At 43.5% G+C, this 24,951-nt stretch overlaps 1 protein-coding gene across 7 annotated transcripts in view; it reads left to right on the top strand.

Moving 5' to 3' along the window:
- LOC143180248 (uncharacterized) overlaps positions 1–24,169 on the top strand; it is a 57,983-nt gene extending 33,814 nt beyond the window's left edge. For 3 of the 7 annotated variants that reach the window (XM_076379842.1, XM_076379838.1, XM_076379839.1), the window contains 9 exons: positions 560–791; positions 1,703–1,853; positions 3,528–3,611; positions 4,042–4,125; positions 4,776–4,811; positions 5,600–5,656; positions 20,378–20,438; positions 20,544–21,868; positions 22,021–24,169. In XM_076379842.1, the coding sequence (XP_076235957.1) occupies positions 560–791; positions 1,703–1,853; positions 3,528–3,611; positions 4,042–4,125; positions 4,776–4,811; positions 5,600–5,656; positions 20,378–20,438; positions 20,544–21,868; positions 22,021–22,449 (2,459 nt within the window). In that variant the 3' untranslated portion in view covers positions 22,450–24,169. Of the gene's footprint in view, positions 1–559; positions 792–1,702; positions 1,854–3,527; positions 3,612–4,041; positions 4,126–4,775; positions 4,812–5,599; positions 5,657–18,396; positions 18,835–19,269; positions 19,414–19,551; positions 19,693–20,377; positions 20,439–20,543; positions 21,869–22,020 lie in introns of those variants that run through there. The other 4 variants (XM_076379840.1, XM_076379841.1, XM_076379843.1 and 1 more) reach the window with 4 other exon arrangements.
- The last annotated feature ends 782 nt before the right edge of the window (positions 24,170–24,951 follow it).

Below are 24,951 nucleotides of genomic sequence, written 5' to 3' on the forward strand. Positions count from 1 at the left end.
GAATCCATTAACTTTGTCCAACGATCTGTTTGATTCTACTTTTGATATCTGAATTCCAAGAAATAACTTCCACTTTAGCTTTACGACTGCGTTTATCTATAAAGAGGATTACTCATTGTCATCACTTTAGATTTCCAAAAGAAATGATACAATTTGTTTTTAATCGAAATGCATTGGAGAATCTCTAAGTTACACTGAAATCCTTCAATGAATTTCGTCCAGCAATATTGCAGTAGGATTAAAGCCGAACAGCCAACGAAAAAAAATGCAGACTTTCCATACGATCCGATTTCAACGAGAGAAAATTCCTCTGCACAAAGGATTCGTTTCGAGCGCGTTTCTCTCGACCAAACGACGCGAGTTTTCACTTCCCATTGATATCGGGTTTGCGAGGGCTCCATCGTTCGATCAGCGTTTAAGCCCAGCACAGACACACCGTGTCTGTTAGTCGGCTGGAACGTTATGCAATCGAAAGAGAAAGTTCACGCGAGATCGGGCCGACTAATTGTCTGGTTCGTTACGATCGCCCTGTCTGACTTCTGATTTCTGGCATTCGCAGAGCCGAAGAAACGACGCTTTCATCCCCTACGGGGCCTGAGAAAAATCTTCCGACGGAAGAGTCGAGGCGCGGCCGATGCCAGGATAGTCGCCAGCAATGTCGACAGAGACACGTCGGAGCTCGCGCGACTTCCACGCGAGGACATCACCGACAGACATCCCGCGGGACGTCCAGAAGAGGCGCGCAGCAGGAGCGCCAGTGAGCTACTCACCGACTCCTGCGATCGAGAAAGGTCAGCTAACCTTCTATTTGCTTTATTCCTCGGCACAGAGATATCGTACACCGATTCAGTTATATTAAGAAGCTTCAATGTTAACTTCATGCGATAATTGGAGCTACACTTTTTTGCTTAGTTGCCATTATGCGCAGGGTTAGTTTCATACCAAGTCGTGGCGATCAGATTTCATTTACTTCGTCCAAGAAAGAAAGGATAGGTAGTATACACTGTAAACATTACATGTTTGGACCAGGAAAAGATACGTATTCGGGTACACGAGGCTGTATATCCTATGCATTCCTACTACATAGGACATGCAGCTACAATAAGCAAATAAATCCACAGCTCAAAGTCGAAGATCCTTGGCCCGATTCGACGCCTCGAACTTTGCTTCTCTGTCCAAATGTGTAACCCGGTACTCGAGACAAACGTAAGCGCGCGTAAATCGCACACGCGCGCTACTCGCCTCCACCTTCTTGACCTACTGTCCTTTATTTTCGTAATTCGATTGCGATCGTTCGCAGATAAAGTCGGTCGGTCGTTTCGCGATGGATTAATTCGATTTGTCGCATGGACGTTCGAGCCTTCGATTCTGGATTTCGCAAGCTTATCCAGGAGGCTAAAGTGCTGTGATACACGGCTGAGCGTACTTCTCAATTGCGTCATCTGTTTGTTTCTGGCTTGTTTATAAGTTGTAGCCTAAGCTATGTGGTGATAGTGGCAGTTCGCTTGAAAAAGTGTACGTCTCTAATGATATCCAGTGAAATTTAAACCTTCGGAAAGAGTTTGTGTCAAATATCCGAAAGAGAAAATGTGCTACATTATTTGTTACTCCCTATAGAGGGATCTTAGTATGCTAATGTGTCTGTTGCAATTGCAATCGACCATTACTTCTCCTTACCAATTTTCGTTCTTATCTTTTTCAGCGTGTTCCTTCGAAGACCAGGGATGGAGGAATCATACGTGAAACTACGAGGGGGAGCCGGAAAATTATCCGTGTCGCATGACAGTGTTTTCCCAGGAGAGGTTCCTCACACTCGGCCTCTGTCGTCGTTGGCCAGGTTGGCCACCCTCGAGGTACGACAACTTATTTAAGAGCTACCCAGTCGAGGAAACGCAGAGATTCCTCCAGGGTCAGCATTCCGTGAAATTTTTCAAAGCCGCGCGTAGCTCTCCCCACTCGAATTCGTGCCAGCTACCCGCTACGGAATTTCGATCACGTTGCACCCAAATTATACCGAGCTCAGAATCGTTTCGGTTACGTGGAACTTGAAATTGGAACGAAGCTGGATCTGCTCGTGATGGCGAGAAAAGAACGACTTTTCGGATTAGAAATTTCCGTATCTGGCAACTGGCGATCTTGAGACTTCTCAAGCTAAGAACACGATTCATATTAGTCTGCATACATCAGAAATTAGTCAAGCTTTTTATTTATTCTTAATACAGGGTGTTTACCTATAGATGAGAAAACATTTGAAATTAAAACTCTAAACAGGTGCCATTTGAGTTGCCGAGTTTTATTTTAGTGCTATTGACTTCCGAAACGATCTCGAATCAAAGCCGAATCACGATGATTCATGGCATTCGCGTGATTCGAACGGGAAAGGATAAACAGAGGAGGGCCGGGGAAGGCGTCATACTCATTTTCCAATGAGCGTAATGCTGAGCGGACATTCTAAGCACGCGCGAATCGAGTTAAGGCAGTTACGCGTGTTCAGATCGGCTCGTGACTCGTCTTCTAATTTCCCCGCCGCGCGGTCTAGGGCTTGATTACCTCCACAAGCTTGACGTTCGCAGTTTTCCGAGTAACTTGATTAAGTGGGCTACGATTAGCGATGACCTAAAATCGTTTCTCTATACTTTTTTCGAAAATCTAAAATATTTGTCAAACTTAACAATTTGGAGAAGTCACAGTTTTTAAATTCTTGCATCTCTGAAATCTCCTGACTACTAGTCAGCCCTATTAAGACATTTTTCTTAAAACCTGTCGCGGACGGCGACCTCAGCCTTGATCCTCGATTTTGAATGAAGATACAAGTCGTGAGAACGGCGTGTCACTGAATTATTTGTGAAGGAAGCGTGACGGGGTGCGTGTAACGCGGCGAGAAAAGCGAAAATCGTCGCGACAGTCGGTCAAGTATACGCAGAGACGTGACTGAGCTTTTTTCATTTCTCGTGGTCAGACGAACACGCTTAAATAATTGTCGACGAGACGATCCATTGTCGCAGGGATCGGTCAGAATTCCTCGAGGCGATTTACTACGCGTCGACTTAGACGCTTTGTTTGCTAATCATCGTCGCGTGCCTGCTCTTATGCAAATCGCGTGACCCTCGACCAAGCGAGGGTTTTCCACGAGCTCCTTTTCCAAACAAATGACCAGCTTCCTTTTGCCCTCGTGTTACGCGTGGAAAATGAAGCGATTTCCGCCAGAAAAGATACAGAAAGATACAGAAAGACGAGAAAACGTTGACAGTAGGTTTCGTTAACGACGTAAACAGGTGTGAATTTGCATATCGGGAGCAGATTTGTATCTGGTCTGAAAGCGAGGAAGGTGTTTCCCTTTAGTAACGACTCTCGCAAATAGATGAAGGAACGATCCTTTCTACTCGCGTCGCGATGGGGTAAAAACTGCTGCGTTCGCGCGTTCCGTTCTGATACTCGAGGAAAGTCACGAATTGTTTTCACGCTCATGGAAATCCGCGCGACACGTACACGCGCCGTGACCACTCTATTTCTCTCTTGTTTTCTAGCGGAGACAGTCGAGAAAGAGTAACGAGATAGAGCAGAAGGAGTACAACCAGCACGTGGTACAGAGGCACAGAATATCTCTGCGGGTAACTACTTTAAATGCTTCCACTAGAAACCATTGTTATCAGAGCTGATACCGAAGCACCCCGTAGGGACGACAAAGTTTTCCACTCACTTTTACTTTTCTCCTACTTGAATAGCAGTAAACGGAGGCTCAACTGAATATTCACAACAATTGGTAGAACGTAGTAGGGTTTTCGTTCAGTAGCTTTACCGTTGCGCGAGCTTACCACTGGAACGGATAACGAGACCGAAAAGAAAACGAGGAAAAAAGCGAGTAGAGTGGGAGGGAGAAAAGTCCGTAAGAGCTCTTCGAAACGGAAACGAATTTTTTCAACCTACCGTTTTAATAGAGCCGTCGTGGCTGCAATGTAGGACACGGGGTTTGCAGAAGCGATAATTACGAGTAGCATTGTGGGTAATTGCTGAGCGTACATGCGGTCGGTTCGTTTGCAGGTGCTCGAGCAAATAAAGACGGTCATAGAGAACCGGAACCAGCTAGCCTCGGCGACCTCGTCGGATGCCACGGCTGCACTGCACGTAAGTATCGAGATACATGCACCGGATTAGATCATCGTCTCTGAGAGGAGAAAAAAAGAGGGGGGCAGGGCTTGAACTTTTACTCGTTCGTTGACCTCCTGACGAGAGACACGGATCCAATCTTTTCTAAGGCTTTTATGCCGATAAAGAAAGTCGTCGCGGCGAAAGATCAACTCGAGACTGACGAAAAAGTACATTGAGACGTTGGTACCATGGAAATGAGACTGAATTTTCAGTGCCTCGTAGCCCCTGCGCTATTGTGGCCTTAAATGCCTTACAATTTCCAGAGTGACCAAATTAGCTTATGAAAAATTGGAGGAATAAAATATAGACAGATTCTAGTCGAAAAATTCTTTTTTTTTATATTTAACATGGGCCATAAAGACAGGTGGTGATGATCGATGCACTTTTAGTGTCTACATGTGATCGCTTTTTCTATCTAATATTGACTAGTGGTGTTCTCGTCCACGACCAACGTAGACCTATAAAACAGGTGTAATAATAGTAACAATCGTGATATAATAAGAACGTGGGGGAAGGGATAATCGAAAATAGAGGTCTATGACGAGGCGAAGGATTAGATTTCGCGCGTCTCCTTCTCGCCCTAGTATTAATTATATCTGATGTCACGGTTGGTTTCTGCGTTCCAGGCTGTGAGTGAACGTTATCAGCAGGAAACCGCCGAGGTAAGATAGCACAACGAACGTTTTTCATTCCGTGTATCGACGTGGTCTCGCGACTCGGCTCGCGATTCGACGATTAGTCGCGTTCTTGCTCGCAACGCGCACTTGTCGGCTCGTTCCAGATTTTCTCGCTCTTTTAGATTCTCCTGTAGTTTTGCTCGCGACCTGTTGTTTTCGTGTGATGAGACTGGGGTGTGGTCAACGTTGCAATATTGCTCGACACTATGTGGTTGTTCAAGATTGATAGTGAAGTTAATTATTGAAAAAAAAAAAAAATTGTGCAATGGCTGACAGTGATACCAAAGATAAGTTGCACAAAAATGTGTTAGACAGAGTTCTATTGTGGGTAAAGAGTACCTCCATATTTCGAAGAAAACAGTCAAGGGTAAGGAAGAAATATCTGATTTGACTTTCTCTCTGGAGAACTCGAAAGACATATCCCGGCGACTCGTTTGTTAACTACTTTCATTCGTTGCGTCACTTGCATTTACGGTCTCAGCGGTACATTTAGATAACGCTGACAGGAACGTCGGCCAACTCATCCGTTAGATTCGTAATTTGTTGAAAGACAGCTGCTCGCTACACTCTTTTCACGCGTTTGAAATTACGTCATCGAACGTATAATAAGAATACGTATCGCGGTCATAGTAAAAGTAATAGTGGCGACTTTCACAGTCCTCAGCAGTTGCATGCTCAGATAAACAATTGTATCAAATTTTTCCTAATGTGTAGAATAATATTTGGAAGAAATATGCGTTTCCAGAATTAATGAGAATTTTCTGGATTTTCAGGAGCGTTTCACTGACTTCGAGCACCAAGAGAAGAACGCAGAGGAGAACCAACCCAAGGTGAGTCCTTAATCCTAGGGATCTCCATTGGTCCGCCATTCGTCTCAATGTACGCCAGTTACGAGACAAACGGCCGCTGCTAATGGCTGCTCCGTAAATCAGTATCAGTCGAGGAATTTCTGCGGGCAACAGGTGGCGAATGGTGACCGATAGAAGATCTCGTTAATCTCGTTTATTTTTCTCGCGCACCGTTGCATTAACGTTGCCAACGAGTCGGAAAAACTCTGCTGTCGATTGCAATCGATCTTGAAATAAATGAGAGAAAACTGAGCAGAAATATCGGTGGCAATCGCTCGCGAGAAGGTGCAGCAGTAATCCGTTCGAAAAATGCCGATATTTATTATCCAACGAAGCGTCTCTTTCCGTCCTCGAGGACGTAATAAAATCGTAGCCTAGAAAGAAGTGCCATCGCCAACAGAGAACGTTTTTACGTCACTTTTACGCGACGTTTTCGTTCTGCTTCTCTTGGGTTTGCTTCGCTTCTCTGAGCGCAGCACGTCATTATTATTTCCGGCTGTTCCATCGTGAATCTCGCTCCTCGGCTCTTCTTTTGTGTTTGTCTCGCGACACACGACAACCGTTAAAACAATGCCTCGCCGCTTGTCGCGTGTAAATCGAACGCGTCCCTCGGAAAACACTTCCACGAACGGTGCACCGCAGCTGAAAAAGTGGGTTACGCTTTATCTGATTCACTCGTTTGCCTCTACACGCGGGTTCTTGCGCCTCGGGCTCCTTACAAGTCTGTCTGAAATTCGCTTGAAAGGCTGTAACGCACCGAGACGAATCTTGGATGGCTGAACCATTCTGGGGATTCAGTGTGGAAATAGAGGCGAAAGAGCGGGTACCGTGGGATAAACGACCGTTCAATGTAGAGGGAATGAAGCCTTCGAGAGTGAGCGCACAGTGAATAGGACACAGTTGTAAGACGCGATAGGAGTGTACCGTTACTTGGCCCGAAGTCTCATTACAGCCCAGACTCGAGTTGCCTGTTGCTAGCTTTCTGTTTATTCGGATAGGTCTCTACCACGGATGGTAAAGTTGTTCTCTTCGTTAACCTGCCGTCGCGAAAACACGGTCCACCTTCTCTATGGAAATGGCATAGCATGCATTCCCATTTATGTTCAGACCACGTTATCTTGAGTAGAGATAGGTACGTAACTGGAACTGTCAGCGCTGTCAAGGTTGACGAGAAACCTTGCTTGTAGACAACCAGTGTCGTAAGTTTGATCAATTCCAACATAATGTACTCAAAAGTATTTGCATTCTCAGGTTCTTCAGTAGTTCGAAATTTCTTTAATTCTCTGTTGCCATGCGATGCTTAAAAGTTGTAATTCGTGATAAAATTTATGAAATATATCGCTGTTAATATTTATAAACACAGTCCGCAGGTAGAAGTAATGAGTAACAGGCAGACAGAATAGTCAGACTTTATTCATTCATATATGCTGTCGCTAAATATCTAGGTTCATATTAAATCACAAAGATTTACACGAAACAATTTTATTCTACCTATTCTCAATTATTTCGTGAGTAAAAATTTAATTTTATGCTGATTTATTATCAGAAGAGCTCCGTTTACCATTCAGTGGTTTCTGTAGTCGCAGCAAGTAGATGCGGTCGGTAATGTACAGACAAGTGGAATCTACCGTTGCTAGACAGGCGCTCTACCTTTCACATTCTGACAGTGAACGGTAGCCAACTGTGTCGGTAAAGCAAGCCCCGTCAATGGTACAATCATCGACGAGGTATATAGCCAGGGATAGCTTAGGGATAGCTTAGGGATAGCCCAGGGATAGCTCAGGAATAGCCCAGGGATAGCCCAGGGATGTGGATCGCCAGGACGATCCGCACCCTCCGGAGGTCCCGGAGCGAGTGAGAAATTCGTCGTCCTCCAAGGGTATTTATATTTACCGACCAGAAGTGGGGGAAACCAATGATTGAAATTGTGAGACAAAATCCAGCAAAGAATACTTTGTGAAAAATTGATATTTTCCATCAAATAATTATTACAAAATTTTCTGCTACACCTGTTGTTAATAATAATCGTTCGCATAAATTATTAATGTTTATTATTACTAATTAATGAGATTAGCTTTGAAGCTGTTTCACTTGCGTTGGAAGCGTTTTCACTTCTAAAAAAGTTAATTTTTTCCTGTTATTTAATCATTTACTAAACACTAGTGCTGTTACTCATTGAATTTCAATAGCTATAATGTTTAAACAAACCATGGTTGCTACTTCTGTACGTACATAACTAGTAATAAATTGAGATCTATATTGGGAGATAAGAGACTTAAAGTCAGTCTCGGGTCAAGTTGAGAACTTTTTAGCGGTGCGTGTGGATAGGCTTTTTTCCAGCGTTACGTAAAGAATCTCACTAGGAGCGCGAGATTCGTGGCGCCGTTGAAGGGAGGAAACGCTTGTGCAATTAGAAAACGCTCGGATTTGCAATAAATTTTTTTTGTCGTCGACTCGATAAGTTGCATGACCGGATGTAATCTTGAGTTGACTCTTTTCAAATCTTGTCAAGATCTCCACACGACTTCCAACGACAAATCACACACTTGAACACGTTCCGTCTATTCATGTTACGCAGGCATGCCTTTCAGATCTATTTATAAAATTGAACATGAATTTCTAAGTACTTCTAATAATATATTGCAAGTCTTTCTGTACCTTCAGGGCTCGAGTAATAATTTTTCAAGTACAAATACTAGGAGGAGAGGAGAGTGCATGAACTAATCAACGTGATTAAAAAAAATAAATCACCAGTTAAGAGCAACTCCGCTTTAATCATTAGCATTCATCAGGGGATACGCATAGAATCATCGATCCCACCGAATTTTTTTCGTAATGGCTCGTTCGTCTTCCTTAATTACGAATTCACGATGATCTCACCGTATCCACGGTTCAACGACTCGATTACCCGAGTATCTGGAGAACAGTGTGGGGCATCGTAGACGATGAATTTCCCATGCGTCCGCTATACATTTCTTCCCTACTAGTTCACATCATTCGGGAATCGACGGAAGATTTGCATGCGATTCCGTAGGTCGTGTCAGGCTGCTGACATTTGCACGTGATCGGAGCGTCTGTAAGCCAGTTTGGTATTTGCGTGGCATTTATTGCGTCGCGTTGCTCCCGTCGGCGTAATGCCAGCAAGGCCGAGGAATCCTTAGAAATCCTTGTCGCTTGGAGGACTTGTACCGTTACCGCGACGAATAAAATTCTCCGCTTCTGTTTATTCAATAAATTGGTTTAGCTAGGCGCGTCTACTTTTTGGAGAACGAACATGTCCCGTCGTTTTCTCAAATTTCAACATTTCTTCGCTGCCTCTCCTAAAATATTGTATCCCCTAAATTTTAGGGAGGCTCGTCACGATTCGTTGCGACAGAATATTCCGAAATTTCCAGCGATTTCACTGGCTATCGCGAGATTTAGGAATTACGTATGGTCACAAGTCGAAAACCACGTCTTCCGTGTCGAGGGTCTAGAAAGACAAGACGATCCATAGTCGCACGTGACCGATTTTCTAGCTGTTGCGTCGCGACGCGCGAAAGATTATGAAAGGAAGAGGGCAGTGTGAGAAGAGGAATGGTTACGATAGGTCAGCGACGTAGCAGATCGAGCTAAACTGGTGAAAATAGAACGATATCCTGAACGAGAAACTGTGTGCAGCTAGAGATGGTTCTCAGTTAGAGCATCAAAGTTGAACTGGCCTGAATTTATTGATCGGACGACATTAATCAAATTGCTAATTAGATGCTGGGCGTACTAAATAAGCAAAAAATAAGTTAAGAACATCTGGATATCCAAAGCTCCCTCAAATTTTACATTCCTCGGTTAGTACTCGTTAATCATAATTGTCAAGGAGCTCCAAGGAACAAGTGCCAAAAAATAGGTCCCGATGAACGCGTTTCAGAAGCACCTACCGAGTCACAGAAGGTTTGCCGTTTAGAAAGCAACGCTAGCGCAGGTTCAGGCGAAAAAGGCCGTCAGTTCTGTTACGTTTTCGCGGTGTCGAAACGTTTTGTCAGGCCGAAGTGAATGTCTAGGTAAGAGGACAAGGCGGAGGAAGGGGGAAACGGAGCTTTCGCGGCTGTGCTCGATGCGAACAGCTGGCAGGCAGCGAGATTGGTAGCACCGTTACCGCTGCCTGTCCGATTCCTCGTAGATCAGTCTCCTCGATCCGTGCGTCGTCCCTCTTTCCTCCTGTCAGAGGTCATTAGTCTTCAGCGGCGTATTGGAACAGGATTCGCCTTGGTTCACGTGTCCTCCTCCTCAGTCCTGTTTCATTTCTTTTTTTTCACCATTCTTTTAATGAGTGATCCATTTTAGATACAGTAAGGCGTATAATCGCGAGGCAATTTGTATTAAATGTTACAGGAAGAAATATAGAGTAAGGTTTCCTTTTTTATTGAACGTTTTGGCGGAAGTACATTCAATTAAGTCTTTCAAGACGAGAAAATGAGCAATATAACATTTATGCAGACATTAGATAGGTACTATTCTTCACTCATCTAATGTTGCCATTTGTGAAGCATTAACTGACTCCGTTTATATGCAGCTATATCATGTTCTTACAAGCTTTCTTATATTTCAAGGTAGAGATGAGTATCCATCCGATACTGTGACAAGGACTCGTAGAGTAGGTAAAACCTGGATTAAGAGGGTCTCAATTATTCTTAGTCTTTTATTCAGGGTTACCCCTATTCGGTATAATGACAAGAAGAGTACAGCAGAATATCAAGTGAGACTAATACCATGATTTAATAAATAATAAATTTAATAATAAAATTATCCATCCGGATACTTGAGTCTTTAGTTAAGCCTGCTAACCGAAGGCCTAATTCAGAATCAGAAAAGAGTTGTGTAACGCTGTCACCCTTGCATGGACGTAACCGACGTGTCAAAAGCCCGCCTCCTGCAATTCGCAATAATACTGCGATCTTAAGAAAATGATGGAAGTCGTCCTAATCGTTTCCCAGATTGAACACGATCGCTGTCCACGCACGCGTGGCTCTTGATCGCGCGATTACGTCCCTGTCACCTGCGCGCTACCTGCGCGATCGGCACTGCCGCTTCTACTCGCTGAACGGCGACTCGGCAGTACAGCGACGCGTTTTCCGCGCGTGACACGCGTACGCGCCCCTATCTCTGCTTCCTTCCCTCTCGAACTCCGCTCGAAAGGGGCTTCGTTGAAGCGTGCGCCTGGCTGTTCGATCGAACGTCGGGGGAGCACCGAAGGTCGTGGCGCTCAGTCGAAGCCAGCGTTCCGCCTCGAGCTGCACGCGATAACACAGTTCCTTCTGCTTCTCCGCGTGAAGAGTGAACCTCGTGTCCCGTGGATCGTTCCTCGAAGGTCCTCTATCATCTGGCCCGATCGGCAAGTTTACTCGATAGTTTGGAATTATCTGTGATTGTGGGTGACAACTGTCGTGGGCGGTATCGAGGCAGGTTTTGTGAAAAGTACTTGTTTCGCGGTGAATGGTGAATATGGCGTTCAGTGGATTTTACTGGTGAATTACGTGAATTGCATCTTTTTTGTTTGCGAGTATAGAAACGTTACAGTGCACTGTTGTCGATGGTTGTTGCTAAAACTACCAACGCAATCAAAGTGACTAGCTAGTTTATTTTTCAGGAATCGTATTAATCATTCTGACTGCTTTGGTAATCTAGTGTTAAGTTTGATAGTTTATACTTGATATTTTGAGTTGGCACATTTCAGATTTCACTCTGTGGGTTTTGTGTATCAAACTTTTCATTCTTCGAAAACAAACACCTGTACGTACAACAGTCCAGTTCCTTTTACGATAATACTATTGATAAGGAATTGGGCGCAGTTGCCTGGTTAACCGTGAACAAGTACTTTTCTATTTCATTTCTTATACGATACCGTCGAACGATGACTGAAACTCGTTAAAAAACTCTCAGACAATAATTAAATTAATTTCTGAGGAAACCTCTCGAGCGCACAACCACTAGCTGATAAGAACAGCGAATTGAAAAGAAATGAAACTTTCCAATCAATTGATCGATATCATTTTTTCTGTGATAATTGATAAAAAGCTGCAACAAAATTGGCAGTAGAACATTGTAGATAACCATGAAACATGGACGTATCTTTACACTTTCACAGTATGTATTCTTTTCATGTTTCTACATTCCTGAAATTCTAATTGTCCATTGTATCTCTTGCCGCCACCCATATTAATTCACCAATTACTTGACGTTACATAATTAGAGCTTCTTATCGTATTTGGTATCCGAATATTGAAGACGTCAGCGTCTAGTGGATAGAACATTGTAAGCACTCTCTTGACGTACTAGAGTTAGTATCGAATAGAAGGTGGAATAATAATATTGCAGCTTGCTCCTCCTGCTCCTGAGGTTTGAAGCATTCTGCAATCAGACCGAATCGGTCAGTCAGGCCCAAAAGACAGATAAACGATTCTCGATGTCGGCACGAGCCGACGATGGAAATTAGCATGCTTCCTTCGCTCGTCGTGTACTTCCTCTTCCTCCGCTTCAGTAAATACACGCACTCGACGGAACGGCCACTTTTTCCTCTATTCTCTTGCTAACACTTCGTAACAAACCTTTCCCCCATTTTTTTGATCGACATTCAGGGTTTCTTGTGAGTGTAGCAAGTTTACCATGAATTCATTATAGAAAATGGTTCAATGCATAGAAAGTATCGCATATTTTAATTGTTTTTCTTATTTACATTTACAACCTTGCATATTACTTACTCAAACACAAGAGGCTTGTATTACAATAGTGACCTCGTCGCATTAACTAACAATAGGAGTAAATTTCCTCGAACATTCGCTGGAAAGGAATCTTGCGCAAACATATCTCGCTGTTAATCTTCGTCCTGACTTCTTGCTCGACTGCTCGCGAAATTCTTCGCTTCCGGGTCGAAGGAGCCACAAGATCGACCAATTGTTTCCTCAACAGACTAGCGCCGCATGTTACGTTACTGTTGAAAGAGACCAACCACGTGGAAATAGACGAAACGTACGTTTCCCGTCTTTCGACCGTCCCCGTTAGCATTATCACCATTTTACTATGTCGACCCAGCGTGCCCCTTGTGGCTGTGACTGAAATATTTATAAGGCTACGGAGCGACACGAATTCACTTTACGTATCGCGTTGTTTCGAGCTGAATTTTTCATCGTAGAAAGCTGAAAATTGTAGCAGCTATAACAATCCGAGGCGCCACCAATAGAGCAAAGTCAGAGAGTTTGATTAAGTGCATCGTCGCTTGATTGAGAGAATTTGGTGAAAGCATGCGTTAGTTCTCCTGCGATTATGCTTACCGACATCGATAAATAGTGTTGGCGAAAGTGTACAGTGTCAAAAGTAGTCAATAATAAGGGAAAGTGACGTCGAATGAGTTAAGAGTTCACTTCTATTAAGAAGCTGCATTCGAGACGTTCGAAAGTGTCTTTGCGAGCCCTTTTGCATTCACTTCGCTCGATTTCTCGCAATGAAGCTATCGATGCGAGTCGGAAAAACGAGACGACCGCCAGAGATTGAAACACAAGACTGGTTAGATGATTTTTCGTTCATAAAAGAATTAATGAATCTCACGTTACTGAACTCTAGTGCTGCTTCTACTGTACAATCATCGATTCGTCGCGATTCCCTATTCTAACTCTCTTTCCATCGCAATTTGTATCCACTAATAACTCAAGTTATTGATACGACCACAAATAATAAAATAGATAAAAAAAGGTTCGTCGCAATACTACAATTAAAGCCCGCAGTTATTTCTTCAATGATTGCGATAGCTTTCAGGTTATCAAAACACAACAGACCAAAACCTCTTTGTTCTTCGTGTTTTCTTTCCTTTCAAATGTCTCTCATAAATCTTTCAATTAATACCAGAAAGAAACAGTTACGTTAACAAAAGATCCGCTAGATTATCTCGTTTCTCCCACCAGTGGTAGATTTTCATCGTTAGTGGTGGCACTGACTGAGTCGCCAGTCGCGTGAATTACTTTCTTTTTATCCAGTGCACGAGCCTCCCGAACCATTTGTTATTGTTCGCGCGCTCGAACAACCAGCGGGAGCAATTAGATGAAAAACCAACGCGCTGTGGACTAATTCATTGGACTTGAATCGATCTGTCGACGATTGTCTCTGAGACAACCGCAGGTCTCAGAGGCTGTAGTGGGGCTGAGGTTTCACGGGCGCATGAAAAGCGAAAACGAAACAGGAAAGGCGGAAAAATGAGCAAGGCTCGTTCGTCGACCGATCAAGATCCAGTTATAGCGCGCAATTAGTTGCTCGCGATATGACGAAATGCTGCGTCGTGAGAACTAGGCGAGCCTCGAATCGTATTCCGAGTGTGTCGCTTTACGGGGCAAGTTCTCTTTCGCTCGAAACGAGTTCTTGAGGACGCGCCGACAGCGTGACACCGAGGTCATGGAGCAAAGAAAAGAAAATCGCAGTACTCGCCGCTGCTATCCATGCACTCGTCGATTTAACCCATTTAGTACCGTTATGCCTGCATACCTATCTAATAGAACGTAGACACTAGAATCTAGAACTTAGAATCCATAGGATCAGGAATTTTAAGGGATGATTCTACATAAAATAAAACTGAAATTAAGAGAAAATGCCTACAATACGCGTGAACTGTGTTTGACTGGGGACTTACTCTATTGTCGACGTACACAGGGGTCTGGACAGACACAGCAGAGTCAGTAGAATAAGTCCTAAGTCAGACAGATTTCTTGGGAATTTTAAGCGTTTTCTGAACAATTGATAACTCTGAAATGAGGCCTCAAACACATTGTTATCATTCTTGATTTTAATGTCTGATACTCGTTGTCAGAACACTCTGTGTAACTTGAGCTGTAATCTTCAGAAGACTAAAATCCATTCCAGGAATTGAATTTGCTATAGTTTTCATTTCGTAGAGGAACAAAAAAGGTCGGAGCAAAATTGCAAACATCCGCGTTCTCGATCCGTTTCGGTAGATGCATTTTCGCGCGACCCGCGCTGATCATTTTCGCCCCCCTTCCTCCCTCGTCCGATCCTCTCTCTTTCCGCGTATTTTTTCCTCTTTCCCCCCTTCGTGTTTTACGACAATGCCACGGAAACGCGAGCACGCTGCTCGACATGGCGTGCCAGATTTCCAACATCCTGCTGACACGCAACGAGCGTTTCGTCGAGAATACCGATCGCGACTAGCCTTTCGTTATCGTCCCTCTTATTACACAATCTGCCCCGAGAGTTTAATCGAGAGTACTCAAGAAAAGGAAAACGAAAGATTCGAGGTGTGTCACTTTCACCGATTCGTAATCTGAATGCTTCAAAAATCAGCAATAGCTTAGAAAAGGAAGCTTATTGTTCCCTAATGAAACGATCACGAATCATCTGATCGATATCAGTTTCCATTTCTATCTTACAATTTACTCAATTTGCTTTGCTTTCCATTTCCGTGAAAGCCACGGTCATTTCCCTTGGCATCGTAAAGCGGGCACCTTGAGTTTCAGCGTGCAACTTCCTGCAAACTTCCCTCTTTACTCTCGATTGAAAAAGAAGAACCGTATTAATGAACCAGACGATCAAGTTTGCTCTTACACGAAGAGATTTTCGAAGAGGAAATAGAAAACGTCAACCGCGTGGATTCGCTTCGCGTGAGCAAGAGTAACGGTGCCCGCGCGTGAACGACCAACGATAAAGCAAATTGAGAATGATGGCACAGTAAGATAGGTGGGACCAACTGGCCACCCGGCAGAGAAATAAACGACAGGGGCTACTGGTGGATCGTGAGCGACGTGGAAATCGATCTCGATCGCGTTCGCGGTGCTCGATCGGATCTTCGTGAGGAGATGTGGAGCACCGATGCGCCTGTAACTGCGATCTAATCGTTGCTCCATGCCGTTCGCTATTATCCTCCTCGTGTTCAGCTACTTTTCGAGTAATCTTTGATCGCGAAATGTTAGAAGCTAGCGAAAAATTGATACCGTTTCAAGCTTCTGCTTCTCAGTCCGGACTGTGCCGTCGCTTCAACTGGTTGCTGGCTATTGATTTAATCGTTGCTTGATACTGAATAATTGTGGGGGTGTTTAGTCGATGGTCTCCATGGGCAACCAGGTTTCGTGACTCAGGGGTTGTTGCACGACCCTGATTTATGGAGTGCGTTTCGTTTACAGTGATTAATTCCTGTTTATAGAGTCAGTGTACAGCTAGGTAAAAATATACCACGGTATTACGACAAGTGTATTATCAAACGAGCCAGTAAGAAACTTAGGATTAGTCACACGCACCTGTGACTGGCAAGCAATTAGTCAAATTATCGATCGATTTATGGTACTTGGCGAATTGTATTCGAAACCTTTCGCGTCTCTAATGTTAATGCGAAGCAAGCAACAAGTTTACTAATAAGTCGAATTACACGTTGCAATAAATCAATGTCACAAAGTGTTGCTTCTTTCATACCAGATTTGCCTACTTCTCTCTATCACTCAGGTATGAATCAGTGTCGCTACTTTCTAACTCCTCGAGATATCACCCACATCGCTGTTACAGAGATAATTATCTCTCCTTTAACTCGGTCACGAGTCAGAGTTGTGGCATAGCTCTTTGGAAAGGACTCGATTATAGCGTGCAAGCAGTTGTGTCCCACCTGTTAACGGTGAATCTAAGCAAAATATCCCTTAAATCAACATGAACATCATCGACATTATTTTTTAATTGGAATAATTATTAGATTGCCAGTGCGCGCATTTAGAGAAGTTCTCGAAAGCGATGTGGCTGATTTATCGAATCCGCGAGAGAGGCTTCTCCCTCGATATCGGCCAAATCGTTCCAACGACCGACAATCACTGCCACGATTCGTTGATTCCCGCAGCCGAGCAGCGGCCAATTTCTCCGGCGATTTTCCGATCGAGTAACCAGCATCGCGAGAAAATTGGATCGATCCTGACGCCTTTCGATCGAACTGTCGTTCGTTTGTTGCCAGTTACGCAAGTCGTTCGAGTTTTCTTCTCCAGCGTGACCGTTGACGTCACTTTCTCTTTTCTCGTGGAAAATTATTACGTTCCGCAATTTCCGTTGGGTACCTACGTACGTATCCGGTTGGAATGCAAGCGGGACAGATCGTGGTACGGGCAGGTGGCGGCATAGGTGTGACCGGCTACAGAAACCGGGGATTTTGCAATAATCGAAGGTGTTGCACGCGTTGTTAGAAGGAAATATGCTTGAGTCTACGAGTGAAAATTTAGTCGAAAGACTGACACTTTATTTCATTTACAAATGTAGACATAATCCTTGGCTGATATGAGATCATCAGCCTATTCATTTACCGTTACATTTATTTATTCATACTCTGTACAGTTGAGGACAAGTTGAACAGTGGTTAAAGAAGGTACACCGATCCATAAACTGATGTACTGTGTGGGTGCGCCACTCGAAACCTCTTTTTTCGATAATGATCTCAGTATCTCCATTAGGTATAACATTGATGCAGTTTCGTTTTAATTTCTGGTCCTCTTGATTTCCAACTTCGGCAACGAGTGCTGTGGCTCTCGCGGAGAATCCTTGGAGAGGTGTTGAGTAAATATCGTGGGCGACCAACGTGGGCACGTCTTTGGCCTGAATCCTGCTTACTTGAGAAACATTCACTCGCTAGAGAAGCGGACACTGATTGAAGACGTCGGCTCCAAAACCTTGGCCATCCGATAATCGCGAGAGGAATCGCGTAAGAGACTCGTAGGTTTCGTGTTCTCCAGCATAGGGGAGCGTTTGCATAATAATGACAGCTGTCTTTAACGACTTTTTACACCAATCCGAGAAGACACGTCTTTGAAGCTCAGACATTTGCATACCGAGCACCCATCAAACGTACAATCTCGTACGAGGCCATTAGCTTCCAACAGTTTCCCTTGAAAGTCATCGTAACGATTAGCTATTTAACGACTATATTGTATCTAGTGGGGGAAAGTGTTTTCGAAGTGTAACCAAATTTAATTAGCTATTTCACTTGAATTGATCGCAGCAAACGTTTGAAGATGTTATCCAGAGTTTCCTTGGAAAGACGTATTTCTCTAACAGTGCGTTTTAGGATTGTACGATTGTCCGTGACTTTCCCAGGGCTGTGTTTATCGCGCGCGAACGCGATCGAAATCGAGTTCGCAATTTCGTTGAGGGTCTAGAAGAAAAGGACGTGTGGGAAGCGATTCGAGATCTCGAGGATCTCCTAGCCAGCGTGGAAAAAGGAGGACGACTCGGAGGCGCGCGAGAAATCCTGAGAAAAGCGATACGTTAACTGCGAAAACTAGGCGCAAGCGAATGGTCGAGATTCGTTAGCGCAATTAAGCGCAGGCGCGATTGTTTTCCCATCGAGCCTCGGAGAACATGCCTGACTAATGATCCAGCCGATTAATCGACGTTTAGTGTTTGAAATTGCCCCTTAGTAGAGAGGGGCCCCGCTTTGACAAATTGATTGGAAAGTTTCGAGTGAAATATTAGATAGAATGTTTCATCGATTAAGCAAAGTGGTAGCAAGAATTTCACTAGTCTTGATAAGACGTGATTCATTGGTTACTTGGTTCGAAGCTGAAACTGCGGAAGTATTTCCTAACCTAGAAATATAAAAGGAATTTGAAAAATAGGCATCTTAAAAATTGCTAGAGGTGGTGGTTGTGCACTCTGTACCAAAGAAGAATTATTTGAATATTGTGTGACTCACTTGCAGAGGCTTCGCGACCGGTAAATCGGGTCTCCCCTGCTCTATGACGTTACTCCCGCGATTGTCTCGAAACCCTCGTACCAAAGGGCGGCGAATCGAGCCTGGCTGTTGCACATAATCGCACGACGATCGAGGGGGAGCAGACCCCAACGGCATCATGGTGGTGTCTCATCGCGAGGGCAGCATCTCGTCGAATATACGGGCGATAATCGAGCAGTTGAACCTGAACCCAGTGGAGAGGAGACGATTGATCGATCGCACAAAGCAGGATAACACGCGATGCAAAAGTTTCGCAGGCGTGCAACCCGCAGCGAAGATCAGCATAGGGGTTTATGGGTGCAAGGAGAAGGTTGAATACGAAATCCCCGGCCCGATCAGGCGCGTGTGTAAGCTCGAGGATTGTTCGAGGTCTAAACCAGACACCGGCCAAAAGATCATCGCGGTTAGAAGAGAGGATAACTTGATCGAGGTAAACGGTTAAACCCCCATGGCGAGGAGGAATCTGTTGCTCAATTTATAGTCAGCCTTTGCTAATTTATAGAACTTGTTGAGCAAAATACGCAAATATCCTATGCGTTTCTTTTTTGGAAAATTTTTATACCTATTGGTATATGTGCTTGAAAATTTCAAAACTTAAATATTCGAAAATTTGACCGTTAAAAAGTTGGAAATTTTTATATTTTAATAAGTATTTGAAAATTTGAAATTTTTACCGTTAAAAATTTTTCAATTTGAATATTTGAAAATTTGAATATTTGAAATTTTTACCGTTAAAAATTTTTGAATTTGAATATTTGAAATTTTTACCGTTAAAAATTTTTGGATTTGAATATTTGAAAATTTGAAAATCTGCGAACCAGTTCTATAGGATTACATAATATATTGTTACGAATCTGTATAAAAGAACAAGACTGAGGACAAGGCAATGGGGTCGATAAGATCACCGCGCAAAACGGAGGATCGGCCGCGATCGAAACCAGAGAGCAAACGAATGATCCCCCAGGCTAAGAAAGAGCAGCAGCCGGTTCGAGTGGAAGATACGATCGAGGTAATCGATCAGAATCCCGCGATAGATTCGTTTGCTTTGATTTGTAATGCAAGTAGCCGTGCGTGTCGTCGGTTTTAATAAAGATCTTTGATCGCTATGCAACCATTATACCATTCGATATGTCCGTTGAAATGATAGGATAAAGTGGAGGATGAGTCGACGGGATCCGTTAGACCTTCGTGCAAGATCGAGGATCGACCACGCTCGAAGCCGGAAGCGAGACAGAGGATCCCGCCAATCGTTAAAGAAGCGATACCCAGAAGCGAAGAGACGATCGAGGTAATCGATCAAACCATAGACGTCAGACATTATCTTAATTACCGCGACATCGCGATGAAATACAAAATGAATTCCCGTCTCTATTGTGAGGGAGGGAATCTATTGGAAAATACTCGCGATCGATCGACTTTTTCCCCTTACTTTCAGTATAATTCATATAAATACTGATTCGTGTAATGTTATGCGTGTGTGCTTGCACAGACGTAAGTTACGTCGAGGTGCGTCCTCACCCATGGGCTGTAGGTACTTATTTATCGAAAAGATCCCATAAAAGTAATTCAGAATTCCTTGTCAGCTTCCAGCTGCGAAAACGAGCTGTTTACCGTGCAATTACGCGTTTGAATGATAATAAAGACTGGTCGAAGCGTGTGGGGTGACATGGTAGCAGAAATGAAACCTTTTTACGGTGAAGAAGCCTCTTTTACGACGGCACCTGCAACCGGTTCCAACCGATCGCGGTTAACTGGCCGCGGCTCGTTCGTCTCGATAGCGGTTGATACCGTTATAGGCGGCACTTTGTACGCGCGCCAGTAACAATGTCACCAGCGATTCGGTCGACCGCTCAGTGCTCGCTTTTTCCCTCAAATCGCTGGGAGGCTCGTTGGCAACGTAACGCGAATCCATTTTTTCGAATTGGAACTCCAGTATAAACTCGATGCTAATCTTGTTACCATCATTTTTACAGAACTCGAAATCACCGAAGGATACGGTCGATCGAGTCATCCCTGTGGCCAAAGAAGACTTACGTAAGTAACATACAAAAGTCTACTACAATTTGGCCTTCAGCTCATCTTAATTATCCTCTCCTTTAATGTATCGATCATCACAAAAAACTTTCTTCTATCCCATAGCGCAACTGGAGAGCGCCAGCTTGAATCATACAGCAGCCCTTCACCGGATTTCGGTAAGACCCAAGAACCGAAGACCTCCTAAGCGTTCTGTGCCTCAGGCAGCCAACACGTCCACGTCGACGATAACAACCATCACAGAAAACTCGTTGGACAGCCTGGACCAGCAAGCAGTCAGCGTGAACAGCAACACATCTTCCCCTACAGAGTCCAAGAATGTATCAATCATGAGGAAATCGTCGAGTCGATTATCACGTACATCGGACATCTTCGAGGAGCTGGAGTCCAAACTACCCAGAAAACCACCCAGCATGGTCTCTTTGTCTCCTGACAGCCTGGATGCCGTCAGTGCATCGAGAACAAGTATTGAAGGGAACGAGGAGCAACCAGAGATCCGATCTGTCGTCAGGAAGCCGTCGAATCGGATACCCAAGGGTTCGGAGATCTTCGAAGAGCTAGAGGCCAAGCTGCCTCGCAGGAGATCCTCCAATCGACTGTCGAAATCCCCTGACAGTCTGGAGTCGAGCTCTTGCTGGTTCTCCAAATCGAGCGAGGGCTTCGACAAGCTGACAGAGTTCGAGGAAGCGAAGCCTGTTGTCAGAAGACTGTTGAATCCGATTTCGAAGTCGAGCGACCGCGTTTCCAAGTCTTCGGATAGCCTCGAAGTCATAGAGGCACTCGCCAGCGACGAATCCATCGAGCGTAGGAGGAGCAGCTTCGAATTTGGCGCTCGTAGGTCCTCCAAGAATATATCCAAATCCTCGGAGAGCTTCGACATTCTGGAACAAACTCAGGACGCGACGGAGACTGTCCAGGAACTTCAGAAGAGGAGTAGCATTTCAGACATCAATTTGGCCAGAGGAAGAAAATTATCGAAGAATATGTCAAAATCGTCGGAAAGTTTTGAGTGGATCGAAGTCGGCGAACTTAAAGACCAGGAGGAAAATATCAGGGATAGTTTTGGGAAATGCTGCAGAAGGTCATCGAAGAGAATGTCCTCCGAAAGTTCCGATAATTTGGAATTGGACGACAAACTGGAGAACAGAAGGATCAGAAGGACACCCAAGAGAATACCCAGTACCAGTTTCGTAGACATCGTTCCAGCGGACGACCAGGAAGAAGAGAAGAGACCGTTCCCAGTTAGAAAACCGTCTAGGCTTCAGAAATCGTCTGAAAGCTCAGAACTCGGTAGCACTGATACCTTGGATTCTGAGAGAAGAAACAAGTCTTCGGAGAGTACAGAGACTCTCGACAGTTTAGAGAGGGATTTGGATCAGGAAAAGAAGGAGGACCTTGTGGACGGTGTAACGGACAAACGCGAAAAGAACGTAAGTCTTTTTTCTACCTCTAATACACTCATAGTCTTTTTCCTTATAAAAAAACTATATTAATGTTTATTACGAAAATCTGATTTCTTTCAATTTCTTTCATAAATAATTTTTTCAAAATGCAAATGCCTATAAAGAATGTATTTTTGTAGGACTCTTGGGTCAACAAACACATGGTAACAACAGATTCCTCGGAACAAATCTCTGTTGCTGATGCCACGGAGGATTCCAAGTCACTGACCCCGCCAGACAAGTTTTACTGGCGACAGTCGTCTGAATCGAAGGAGAACATCGACATTCACCAGTTGCTAGCCATAACGATAGTTACCAGAATGGCCGATAACGGCAATAACCAACGAAGCTCTGTGATTTACCCGAAGAAAAAGCAAAATAATACGAGCTCGCAGCCTACCTCCCCGGTTGCTAAGCAAGAAGACAACAAGATGCTGTTCGATAATCTCCTCGTCAGCAAGAACGACGAGGACCTTCAGAATATGCTCAATGGAAATATATCCGAAGTGTCTACCGACACTAAAAGTTTCAAAGAGAAGCTGATTATGTTCGAAAAGCTCGGGAAATGAACTGTACATAATCATACACAGAACCAAAACATATTGCTGAACCGATCTTCTCTGTCGTTGATACGCTTCGGTCCCATTGAATTAGAAGAAGGCCACAAGGAAGCAAGATGAAATTAATGCAGAGGATCAATCTCCTGTTCAGACATTGTTCAGAGCAAAACGTCACAATCCCTTTTTCTGCGAATTCTTTTGTATATCATTTTCATTTGTAGACTGAACAGGACGAAGATGACTGACAAAGACGTACGAACGAGACTGTTCAACTGGTTGAGACTAAAGAGAGGGACAATAACGTAGATCTAGTTCCTTCAATTTTTTTAATACTTCCACGAAAAATTTCTTCGTTCCGTCAGTATAAAAGAAATAAGCGTGAAAAGAGAATTGATATTTAAAAAGATTTTATGTTCCATTCGTCAGCAATCTTCGCATCGTGTAATTGCGAAAAAAAATTCGGAAATTAGAACGTTATTGTAATTAACCGCGAAAGTCGTGCGTTATTTAACCACTTCCGTTTCTGTTTTTTCCGTTTCTCCGTAATATGTAATCTTCGTGTATTTTGATAAAGTCACCGGATTGTGACCGGTATCCAGTATTAGGTGATTGCAAATTCTTCTCGCGTAGGAACATAGGGAAACTTATTGTACAGTAGCTTATAGATGCACATCGATGTTGTGTTCCGTTCCATTGTGTAAATACAAACAGAAGAAAACTCTCCTTGGATCGCACGGGAGAAGAAACGAGTAGGTGACAAATGAAAACAAACACAGGGTACGGTGTAAACGAAATCGGAAAATCATATCTAAAATCGTTGAAGTGGTCTTTGGAAAACGCTACCTTTCCATTGTCAACATTTACTACTTTCTACTTACTCTTTCACACGCGAAATTGATTCGATAAATTCTGTATCGTTAATTGGTCGCTGACCTTCAGAAGTCCAAAGACGCGCATAATTTCCTTTTTTTTTTTTGTTTCCTTTTTTTAACGAGTGTGGGATGTGAGGAGCTCAGTTGTGGTTGAAAAGCAGTGAAGATATCTGAGACTGAACTGTGTTCTTTTGCAAAAAATTTCTCAAATCTCTAACGATGTAATACGAAGATCGCAAAGATGCAAAAGAACACTGTACAGATTCGGAAGTCCTCGATGATTTCGGCCACAGAAATCGTACGAGGGCCACGAATGCTCAGCTCGTTTCGATTTTCAATACGAATGTTACGAAGGTGACACATTCCATGTTGAAATCAAACAGTACTGGGAGAAAAGCGGGAAAATCGTTGTGGGGTGAAAAAAAGACATTAGAGTGTGTCGTTTCTGTTGCGCGATAGCAGCCTGACAGACTCGATACTTCTTTTTAGTCTTTTAAGTGCCTTAACGAAGTACCAAGGAAATGATCGGATGTACACGTTAGATAAAAGTTACGAGGAAACGTGTTCATCACCCCTCCCCCTCCCCGCCCCATATTTTCTTTCGTTTCAGTTGTCTAGTTGACCGTAAACGTGTCAGACTTAAATAAATATCGCGTCGTAAATAGTTAGATTAACGAAACGAATATAGAATCGAATTAACCATCGCTACTACGTGTAAGAGACTCGCATAATTGAAGAGAATATAAATATATATAAATACATATATATATATACACATAACACAAAAAAGAGCAGATTGCCCTCGTTTATCGATGTAAATAAAGCTGCCATCGGTGAATTACAGTTCAAAAACAGAATTTTTCTCTTTATTGAACCCGCATTCCGACGCGCCGTGCAATGCGTGCCGGCGCATGTTTAAAAAATTACAAAATACCTTGTTTATAGTGAATGATCGATACAATTTTAAATGCGCAACTTCCCTACGTTTACACACATGATTAAAAATTTGAAAAAAAGGCTCTGTAAGAAAATCGATCTTGTACAAAAAGAGGAATGTATGTAACAGTAGTGACACAGTGTTGGCAATGATCGTGGATAACAACGATTATCTTTTACGTACGTATCACGAATATTAAGTGTCTCTTAACAAATTTCTGCTACTGTTCGAGCGAACGAGAATTCGTCACCTAAAGTTTGCAATATCGACGACAAAATTCGGTTCCCTTATTTATCCAAAAAATCTCTAAGTGCAAGGATGAATAACCGATTGCGTGTATAGCCCTCGATGGAACTCTATTTTTGCAAAATACTCAGAAGGTGACTAGGCTTTCGCGATGACTTTATCAGTTGAGCTTATCTTTTACGGTAAAAAGCTACTAAGTATACCGTTGTAACTCGTCGCTCTGATTATAACACAAGTGAACGTTCGTAAAATCTTACAACATTAATCTTAGGAATTAAATACAACTATATCGTTCATTGCATTATTGGTCCAATGAAAGACAGGGTCTCATGACGATATTCAAACGATTGCAAATAAAAATGGTAATAGACAAGATATACAAATACATGCATGGTAAAGTGTACCCGAAAGGGTACACTTAATACAAGAAGCAACATACGGTTCGGAAAAGTGACT

The sequence above is a fragment of the Calliopsis andreniformis genome, chromosome 6, assembly GCF_051401765.1.
Source record: "Calliopsis andreniformis isolate RMS-2024a chromosome 6, iyCalAndr_principal, whole genome shotgun sequence".
Taxonomy (NCBI): Eukaryota; Metazoa; Arthropoda; class Insecta; order Hymenoptera; family Andrenidae; genus Calliopsis; species Calliopsis andreniformis.